The sequence below is a fragment of the Solanum dulcamara genome, chromosome 2 (genome assembly GCF_947179165.1).
Source record: "Solanum dulcamara chromosome 2, daSolDulc1.2, whole genome shotgun sequence".
In the NCBI taxonomy this organism is placed as follows: Eukaryota; Viridiplantae; Streptophyta; class Magnoliopsida; order Solanales; family Solanaceae; genus Solanum; species Solanum dulcamara.
In genome coordinates, this window is record NC_077238.1 from 20,440,746 (window position 1) to 20,452,441 (window position 11,696).

Sequence of the window (11,696 nt, forward strand, 5' to 3'; positions counted from 1 at the left end):
CTTTCTGTTTATTGGCATGTCGCTTTTATCATTACTTCTATTTATTTATTTTAAGTATATAAAAAATAAGGGAAAAGAGAATAATATACTTATTAATTATATAATTTAGAGTTGATATGTTTTTTATTATAAAAATGGCTCACATGTGATATCTTTACGCATATATCTTTATTTGTGCAATAATAAAGTATATGTAAGTCATTTTTAATAAGTTATACATCAATTCTAATTTAAAATTTTTAGACTTGAGAGGTATATGAGACTTTTTTTTCAAAAAGTCTGATTTTGGTCCATTAATATCTGAAAGAGCATATTTGATTTTTAATTAATTAAAATTTGTAGTAATTTTAATCACTCTGCCTATGAATTCTTAAAACTTTTCCGAAGTATCTTGATTTTTATTACTACTCCATATTGAAGTTAATATAGTCCCAAAAAATAATTTAAATATAATATATTTCTTGCATAAGAAAACTAAAATATATATTTTTATAAATTAAATATTACACAAATTAGATTTAGGACTAATTATCCGAAAAGTATTTAGTATTTAATAGTGATGAAATTCAGTTTGTACTACTTATTCTATTTTAATTTATATGACTTACTTTCTTTTCTAGATCAATGAAATAATTTATAATCACACAAAATTCTATAAATTATTTTGGATCATAAATTTTAAATTTTTTATTTCTTTTTAAACGTGATAAATCAAATTACATCACATAAATTTAAACGGATAAAAGAACTTGTTCCAAGTGTTTGAGAAAAAGAAAGGTAACTAATTTTATTATTATTATTATTACAGTAAGAGTTTTGGTTAGTTGGAAGTGGAATGGTGACAGCTGTATACGAGCATATAATTTATGTTTGTTTGTTTTTTTGCTGTTGGACCAATTAAAGCATGATGCGTCAACCAAGGGCACAAACTTTGATTATGATTTACCGTGTTTGATAAAGAGGTTTACAATTTTTTTCATTACTCAAATATATATTAAAAAATATATTTTACAAAAAAATAAATTTTTTTAAGAAAATGATTAAAATAATTTTTCTAATAAAAGTAAGAAAAATAAATTTAATAAGTAACATAACAAGTTCATTTGTGAGGGGGGTATATCTAGGGCATTCCGTGGTTTCATTGAACCTATGCTCCCTTTTCTAGATCATATATAGTAGTGTTATATTTTAAAAAAAATATTTAAATATAGATGTGTTAACCCACGTTCAAAGTATCATAATATGATGATAATTGGTGCACCTCTCTAAGTGAAATTAGAAATTTAAATCTTATATCTATTTTGTTTTTTCTCTTTCTAAAGTTTAGTAACACATTTCTAAGTGGTTATTGATAACACTTTTGGCGTTTCAATTAATTTTTCTTTTGTTTTTTTGTCGTAATCTTTCAAAAATCTTAAGTGTGTCACATTGAATATTACAAATATTTTTTAGCACTGTAACAGGTTCAATGTTAAGAATCTAAAAGTCAAATGAATCAAATTTTTATCTTAAATTCATCTGTTCTTCGTAGTGCAGTGTTAAGACCCTAAAAATCGAATGAGTCAAATTTGTATCTTAGATCCATTTTTTCGTAATAGTGCATCCATACTCTCGAAATTCTGAATAAGTTTTTGATTTGTCTCTTTCCACATGCCTAACGTGCTCAATATCCATCTCTTGATCATCCTACTCCCACCCTGTCACACCATCATCCCCACTTCCCACCACATTTTATTTATATTGTGTTAGATTATATATAATTGCTTTTGATAATATTTTTATTTATTTATTAAATATTAACAAAAAATATTTAAAAAATAAATTAAATTATTATTATATAAGAAATATTTTCTAGGAATACATTCTTCTTCCGACTAAACACACCCTTAATTATCTGACATCAGTACTTTCGGCCACAAATGCTGGATCTAAGCACTCAAATTGATTTCTGACTTTTTCCTTTTTGACTTTTTTAATATAAAAAAATATAGAGGCAAAGATAACTGAATGAGTAAGAAATTCCTTAAGGCCTGCTTACACTGTGGATCTGTTTGAAAAGCCCCTACAAATTGAAATTAGTGTAATTATTAGGGTTATAATTAACAATTTAGTAATTATAATAATCTATTTATTTGTCATAATATAATTACAAGTATACTATTTTTTATTATATTTCATTTTAAAATAAAAGTTAATTACCTAAAATAAAATAAAAACATTAGACAAAAGGTTTTTTTAATAAAATAATATTTAATTAAATATTTAAAATATATATTATCATTTGAAAATATATTAATTAATAAACATATGTTCTTAACTAATATTATAAAAAATAATTTATATTTTTAAAATTATTATATTTTAATTAAACTAATCATAAAAACTAAAAGTACAAGATTTCTATGAACATCAAGAGATATATATTTGACAAAAATATTAATATTATAAATATAATAAAATAAAATTATTAAAATATTTGACAAAAAGATAATTTATCAAGTCTATTTAAGAGATAATTGACTTGCAATAGAAAATATCAAGTCAATACTACTAAAACAAATTAAACTAAAAATATAACATAAGTTCTAATTTCAAAATAAAAATATTTAACATAATACTCTTATGTCAAATTTCAATATAACGTACATAAATATAATTTAAAAGAAAATGAAAACATAAGTCTATAACCTTATTCAACAATGAATTCTACTTTAATTTAAAAATTAGAATATTAACAAAATTATTCTAATGAAAAAAAACCATAGAATAAATAAAATTAAAAAAAGATAATACGAAAAATTACATGGAATCACATAAAGTAAAGGTCAAGAATAAGAAGGAAATGAAATACAAATAATATATAAAAAAAATATTTTGAAAAAAATATTAAAACTAAAAAAGAATTTAAAATAATAGAAATAAAAAATAAAAATACAAATAAAAGGATGAAATTAAAAAGTAATCAACTTGTAATTACACAATGTAATTGCCAGCAATTCAAAGATCCCCTGAAAATTGGAGAGTATAATTACCCTATCAATTATACTCAATTACTTGCTGACAAAGTAATTACATGACCAACCAAAGACCGACAATGTAATTACACCCGATTACACCAAATTCAATTTTCAGATTGGCTTTCCAAACAGGCCCTATATGAATTGAAAGCAGAGGGTTAGATGAGGTAGGGTAGATTTTTTTTCTAAAAAAATATAAATATCTAAATTATTATTTGAGGGGGGGAGGGAGGGAGATGAGGTAAAAAAAAAACTTTTATAAAAAATATTTAATAAATAAATATAAAACTAAAAAATTAGGGTGGATAGGGGGGTATGGTGAGAGAAAGTGGTGGAGTGAGGTAAGAAAAATATTTTATATTTTATTTTATAATTTTTTTGGGCGGAAGATAGTAATAATTTAATATTTAATTTTAACTAATTCTAATGATTTATTTAATTTTTGTCAATGTGGAATGTTTTGTCTATGTGGAGTGTGATGTGATAAATTTTTTAAATAAAACAAAGAGTGTAGTACACACACCATGATGAGAGTAGAATAAAATAAAGAAGTGTGTTTATCAAGCTAATAAGTGATAGTTTAGGTTTGAAACTCACACTCTTAATAGTTTAGGTATGAAACTCAAAATAGGGGAATAATTTGGGTGTGTTTATGACACTTATTTCTAAATTCATTGAATTAGTGGATTGTCCATTTACTTAATACATGAGCTATCTATATATCCTAAATTATATGAATCATTTTGGATATATTAATTTGGACATTTAACATCATGACTTTTGAAGTGATTTCTCAACCTATAAATAAAAATGTCATTTACCATTGTAATATACACTTGCACCGGAAAACAATTCTCTCCTTTATTTACATACTAGTGGAGTACCCACACACTGCGCGAAAAATGTTCAAAAAGATCATAAAAATTATTATCTTACTTGCTTAATCATATATATTTTTTAATTTTATCATCTGTGCAACTTAAATGTCATAATCTTGTGCAACCCGTACTATCTTTTAGAGTTGCGCATATACTCATTTAGAAGAATATTACCCTGGACACATAAATTTTGTTGGATTTAATTCATATTAAATTTAGATTAAAATCATATTTTTGGGTTGAATAATTAATTTGGACCTGATAATTTATAAATAAGTTTATTTTATTAAATTCAAGTCCAAGGTCTATTTCATTTTGAGGCCCAAGCTCATGTCACATGTCAAGGTGACTTGACATTCTAGTCAAGTTCAAGACCAACAAGAGGATACCACATGTTCAAATAATGTGGCAATCTTGGTCAAAGTTCAACAACCAATGAAAAAACACATAGTAATTGTGATAAGCTTGATGACTTTCATGAACCAATCAGAGTCTCCCTCCTACAACTACAAATAGGAGGGTCACATAATTTTCTAAGGACATTCTACAAACATTGGAGAAAGCTACAACATCACTACATAGTTCTTCAAAGGAGTGGTCAACGGATTTCTTCCTGGAGATCGACTTGAAACGACGAAGTGCTTCTTGATGTTCTCGGAGATCAAACACATCTCAAGAAAACCTACATCATCCTACATTCAAGAAAGACGCTACTACCAACCCTCAAATTACGAAAATATATTAGGAGAGAAGAATCAAGAGAACAACATAATTGTACTCACAAAGATTCATCAATAAAATTATTTTTTCTTTTAATTATTTTGATTGCAGTTAATTTTCAGCACTACAAAAATTTGTTGAAAACAAATTTGGCACGCCCAGTGGGACCATTTCTGCTCTTCATCTCTTCCTCCTACAAATATAAGAACTATGAATTCAACTACTGAAATGGACTTTGAAAAAATCAACGATGCTTCATGCAAGGAATCTATTACTGCCACATTTGTTATGCTTAGTCATGCTGGCCCCATCACTCGACGTAAGTTCAAAACTAGTGGTTTGGATGGAACTGAATACTTCACTTCCTTGGATCCAGAAAAAAAAGAATAAATCTCAAATGAAGGCTGAAATTGCGACTCATGGGGTTAACCCTACATCTATGTTGTTTGATGAACTCTCCCATACTGACTTCAGCTTTGGTGAATTTGAGAGTTCAACTGGCTCTCCAACTCAAATGAAAGTCAACGCCTTGATGGTTGATGCAACTGACTCAGACGCGAAGTTCGCAATGATGGAACAAATGATTGAGGCTTTGAAGAAGTCCTTCGATGATAGAAATCTTCAAATTGCTTAACTTGTAAACAATATGGAGGCCTTCGTGCTTGGAGAGTCGAGTCATTTCCCCACTTGTCCGCCTGGATTTGTTCCACAACACAAGGATGTTGATGAGTCACTTGCCAAGTCCAAATTTCAAAAGGAGAAATAATTTTTCTTCAATCGCGGTGTTATTTGTTCAATAATTGCAAGATATGATATCTAACACCATTAGGGCTCAATATGGTGGAGAACTACAACATTCGTTGTACTACTCTAAGCCTTACACCAAAAGGATTGATTGTCTACCCATGCAAATGAACTATCAACCACCAAAGTTGCAACAGTTTGATGACAAAGGAAATCTGAGGCAACACATCACCCATTTTGTTGAAACTTGTATCAATGGTGGAAGGCATGGTGATTTTTTGGTAAGAAAATTTGTTCGTTCTCTGAAGGGAAACACATTGGACTGGTATATCGACATAGAGCATGAGTTCATTGATAGTTGGGAGCAACTGAAAAAGGAGTTTCTCAATCGTTTCTACAACACTCGACAAACCATTAGTATGATAGAGTTGACTGGCACTAAGCAAAGAAAGGAGGAACCTGTGGTGGATTACAACAATCATTGAAGAGCATTGAGTTTGGACTGCAAAAACCATCTTTCCAAAATTTTTGTGGTGGAATTTTACATTCAAGGAATGCATTGAGATCCTCTTTAGATCCTACAAGGGATTGAACCATGAACTTTTGAAGAACTCGCTACGTGAGCACATAGAATAGAGTTGAGCATCGAGTGTCATGGGAAGGCTCTCCTTTTGCTTATTTGACAAAAGAAAAGAAAGAGTTCAAGATATGTGTTACCTCAAAGATTCAAACTAAAGAATCTATGATGGTAAAGGCGACTTTAAAGGTCGGAACCAAGCAAAAATTGAAAGAAGAAGAAGCCCTGAGTCAATACCCAAAGTAGGAGAAACGTCGTCCAACATTAAGAGAGCTAGAAGGAAAGGTTTACCCATTTCTTCATTCAGATGTACCTATGATTCTCAATGAGTTTCTAGCTAAGAAAGTTAATGATCTTTATGAAGCAAAGAGGCTCGAAGAAATCAACAAAGTTAGCGACCCTAGGTATTGCAAGTTTCACCGCATCATTGACCACCCGAAGGAGAAATGCTTTGTCTTGAAGGAGAAAGTTTTGATGCTGGTGAGTGAAGGGAAAATTATCATTGACATAGATGAAACAACAAAAGAAAATCATGCTAGTGTAGTACCCAATTGGTAGAAGTGTTCAAGGTCATATATTATGATAAATACCATCCTTTTGAAATTCGGTAGTTACACGCCCGTTGAAGTCGATTTCCCAAAGAAAACTTTTGAAGGTGCACCAAAGGTGGAGGACAAGCCTAAAGAAAATGTAAATAACGGTTGTACTCTAGTTTCTCATAAGAAATGAAGGCATCAAGCAATCCTAAAGATACGACTTCATAAGCCAAGAGTAGTGAAGAATGATGTGGATCAACCATAATCACCAAACAACGTCCAATCTCATACTAGCAAGAAGATCAATGGTTGTTTGTCACAAAAGGTCCGAAAGCCTATTACTTTTGCATGAATTCTTTCCCAAAAATTTTCTTCAAGATAGTTAAATTAGTGTAACTCATGTGATTTTCAGCACAGATAAAACAAAGAAAAATGAAGGAGAGAATAATCCAACAATAGAACAAGAACATCATGCTAATGAGAAAGTCGTCCCAAATATTGCTGCAATTGCCTCCATATAATAGGCCTTTATTTGTTGTGGGATCTATTCGAGAAAAACATCTCAATCACAAATTAATATATGTCGGTTAAGTAGTTGACATCATGCCAAAGATGGTACTGAAACAATTGGGAATCACCATTGATGAATTGTCCCAAAGTAACCTAACGATCCAAAGTTTCAATCAGGGTGGGCAATGAGCCATAAAAATGACTCATGCAAGATTATCCATTGGTGACATGAAATCGAATACTTTGATTCAAGTTATAGATGCCAAAACATCATATAACTTATTGTTGTATATCGTAGGGTTCATGAAAATAGAGTGGTGCCATCTACTTTGTATCAGTACATGAAGTACATGAAAGATAGACAAATAAACAAAATTGATGCGGACATTAATCATTTCACCAAGACTGAGTCCTATTTTGCAGATGCAAAATTCTACTTAAAATCTTGTAAACCAAATATGGAGAAATCCATACTTGTGGACCCAATTGTTGTTAATTCAAAGAAAAAGAATAAAGTTCAACGAGTAGTTGTCAAGGTGTCTATGAAGAGAACTCGAGAATTCTCCATTAAGCTTTCACCATCTGAGGGATATATGCAAACAAAAATTGATAATAAGCATTTTATTTTTTGCTACACTCCACATGAGCGTTGAAGAGAGGGACAACCCCTATTGGACGAATGTACTCACCAAGTTCACCCTCCAAGGAAAGAAATGAGTCGCAATTTATTCCAAAATTTGAAAGAGAGTATGATTGTCCCACACTAGTACCATCTATCACTTTGGAGTCTTTTAAGGGAAATATACAAGTTGATAAGATAAAAGGGCATTTTGATCCAAAGGTCTTCACACTGATTAAAAAGTCATGTTACAACTTCTCAAATCCAGTGAGGTTAGAAGAGATCAAGGATGAAGTGATTGGTGAGAAGATACATGGACTTACGAAGTCCCAAATGATGCTGAGAAAGCAAAGGAATTATGTCGCCACTCCTAAGTTTGGTACTTGGATTCAGCTTAGCAGAGCCTTTACGGATTTCACCTAAGAAGGAAATGGATTTATCACACCACACCTCAATACAAAAGACAGAGAAAGTTGAGGACAAAAGAACACATCAACAAACTTCAATGTTTAACCGCATAGAAAGATCGACACCACATATCTCTATATTTGAAAGATTGTGATGTAATGATGAAAGTGAAGCTTTTAAGAAGATAAAAGAAATTGATGACAAAGAAGTCATAACGTATGTTACACATGAATTGATAACGCAGATTAAAGCCGAAGTCAACAAGCTCATTAAGGTCGAATTTATTCGAGTACCCATCGTGGATCTCAAACATTGTACCTGTCAAGAAGAAGAATGGTTAGATACATGTTTGTGTTGATTTTTGAGACTTGAACAAAGTATGTCCAAAAGATGGCTTCATGTTTCCCATCATTGATCTCATGGTGGATGTTATAACTGAGCATGTAGTTATGTCGTTTATGGATGGGTCATCTGGAAATAATCAAATCAGAATATCTCTAAAAAATGAAGAATACACTGCTTTTCAAACTCCAAAAGGTCAGTTCCACCTACCAACGTGCAATGTAATACATTTTTGATGGCATGCTTCATAAGAGGGTGGAATGTTACGCTGATGACTTAGTAGTAAAGACAAAGCACAGGCACAACCATCTTGGAGACCTTTGGATTATCTTTGAACGTTTAAGAAGGTTTGACTTGAAGATGAATCCACTCAAATGCACATTTGGAGTAACTTCAGGAAAGTTTCTTATCTTTGTTGTACGCCATAGTGGAATTGAAGTTAATCCTGCAAATATTGATGTTATTCAAAAAATGACTAAGCCAAAGAATTTGAGAGAGCTTTGTAGTTTACAAGGAGATTTGGCATTCATTCAAAGGTTCATCTTGAACATGGCTGGATGATGCTAACTCTTCAACCATCTAATGAAGAAGGATGTCTCTTTTCACTAGGATCAATCATGTCAGAATACTTTTGAGAGAATCAAAATGTACTTGTTGAATCCACTTATTTTAGGGAACCAACACCTTGGAGGTCGTTCATACTTATATCGCATCACAAAAGCGATCACTTGGCGCACTATTGGCTCAAGAGAATGAAGCAAAAAAGGAATAAGCATTGTACTACTTGAGTCGGAATTTGATAGGAGATGAGTTGAACTACACGCCTGTTGAGAAAATGTGCTTAGTGTTGCTTTATGCGATAAAGAAACGAAGACACTATTTTGAGGTATATACCATCAAGCTAATTTTATAATCCGTTCCTATAAAGTTTGTAATGACTTGATCAGTTCTCTCTGGATTTCTGGAAAGATGGTCTATATTGTTCAACCAATATAGCATTTCATACACACCTCAGAAGGCTGTAAAAGGACAAACACTTGCCAATTTTCTTATTGATCACCCTCTTCTAGTAGAATGAGAGGTTTCAGATGAGTTACTAGATGAATATGCATTGATCATTAAGGAACGATCAATATAAAAGATGTTCTTTGATGGGGCTTCACGTCTAGATGGTGTGGGGGTAAGAGGCGTGCTGATAACCCCAGAAAGATTAATCTTACAATTTTCATTTGTTCTTATGGAACATGCTCCAACAATGTCAAAGAATATCAAGCTCTGATTATTGATCTTGAAATGGCATCAGACATGAAGATCCCACAGTTGGATATTTATAGTGATTCTAAGTTGATAATCAATCAACTCTTGGGGAGTTATGAGGTAAAAAAGAATATCTTTTCCATATCATCAATATGTTGTTTGTTTTCTTGAAAGATTCAATTAAATGTTCTTAAACCATGTCCCAAGAGAAGAAAATCGCACGGCTGATGCTTTGGCTAACTTGGCCCCAATAATGGGACTTGGAGAGAAGGAATCAAAAAAAGTGTGTGTGTCATCAATAGATCATTCTTGGACATCTTGATATTCAAATCAATGAAAGCCATCATACATCCGTTCAAGTTATTGAAGAAGAAAATTGGACGCAGCCACTAATTGAATACCTTGAAAATGGAAGGTTGCCTGAAGACTTACGAAAAAAAGCATAAATAAAGACAAGGGCACCATGATTCAATTTTTATGAAGGAATATTATTTCTCGTTCATATGAAGGACTATTTCTATTATTTCTTGATAAAGAAGAAGCTCGATAAATAATGGAGGTAGTACATTCTGGCACTTGTGGAGCACACTAATCAGGGTCAAAATTACATTTTCTTATCAAGAGGATGGAATACTACTGGCCGACAATGGTGATGGACTGTCTAGAGCACATTAAAAGGTATCAAGCATGTCAATTCCATACTAATTACACACACCAACCTCCCGAGCCTCTTCATCCAATTGTGGCCTCATTGCTTTTCGATGTATGGGGCCTTGATGTCATCAGGCGTCTTCCAAAGTCATCCAATGGGAAGATGTACATCTTAGCAACCACTAATTACTTCTCGAGGTGGATTGAAGTTGTTATATTAAAAGAGGTGAAAAAGAAGACAGTTGTTGACTTTAACAAGCCAAATATAATACTCAGTTATGACATACCAAGATATATAATTATTGATAATGAAATGCCTTTCGACAACAAGCTTATGAGGAGTTTGTACGAGAATTTGAATTTTAAGAAGCACAAGTCTTCAATGTACAATGCACCTGCCAATGGCATTGCTGAAGCTTTTAAGAAGGCACTTGGTAACCTATTGAAGAAAGTTGTCACAAAGAATAAACGGGACTGGCATGAGAGAATTGGCCTAGCTTTATGGGCATATTGAGCAACCTTCATAACTGCTACACAAGCGGCTCCATACTCTTTAGTATATGGTGTAGAAGCGATGCATCCATTGGAGCAACAAATTCCATCACTAAGAATCACAATCCAAGAAGGGCTTACGATCGAAAACTGATGTACCACAGATTTATGATACTTTTAATACTTTAAACTTGGGGATATACATGTCTTTTAAGCGTTTGTTAGTATATTTGATATTAGTTGTGTTTGTTTTGTAGAAAACTAACTCAGAATATTAATTGAGGAAGCACAACACTAATTTTAGAAGTTTTTGGAGTTTACGAGTTCATCCTATGACTCGTAGTTACTTCTATGGGTCTTAGGCATCAGTCATCAAAACAGAAGAGAGGAATGAAGGCAAAGCTAAAGATTACGAGTCAAGTCTATGACTTGTTCTCATTTCTACGAGTCATCATTTGCATTCATCAAAATGATAGTGAAGAATTGAAGCAGGGTTGAAGTCACGAGTCAAGTGTATGACTCATTCACATTCCTATGAGTCGTAACATGCACTCATAGAAGAGACTGTAGCATATGTAACGAGGACCTGATCTAGGACTCAGGTTTATGAGTCATCCTAGAAGTTACGAGTTGTAAAAGTCTTTCGTGAAGAAGAAGAGTTCCTCAGTGCAAAGTGCTGGATTTTGAGTTGGATCTACGACTCGTCAACCTAATGAGGATTCGTAGAAACGAGTCGTAGAATCCAACCGACTTAAAGTTTCCTGATTTTTCCATATTCATATTTACTTAAGATTATTTGTCTGTAAGTACACTCTTAGATTTATTTTTAAATTATGCACGTTTTGGGTTTGATCATATAGCTTGAACTACTTTTGAGCTTTTATTCTTGGTTTCCGATTTTTGTTATCAACGATTACATTCAGATTTTATTTGAAGATTTTGGAT

General features: G+C 31.9%; 1 protein-coding gene across 1 annotated transcript; it reads left to right on the forward strand.

Annotated features, from left to right (window-relative positions):
- Positions 1 to 10,254: 10,254 nt before the first annotated feature.
- On the forward strand, positions 10,255 to 10,773 carry LOC129870681 (uncharacterized). Its single transcript, XM_055945528.1, has one exon. The coding sequence runs from the start codon at positions 10,255 to 10,257 to the stop codon at positions 10,771 to 10,773; it is 519 nt and encodes a 172-aa protein (XP_055801503.1).
- The last annotated feature ends 923 nt before the right edge of the window (positions 10,774 to 11,696 follow it).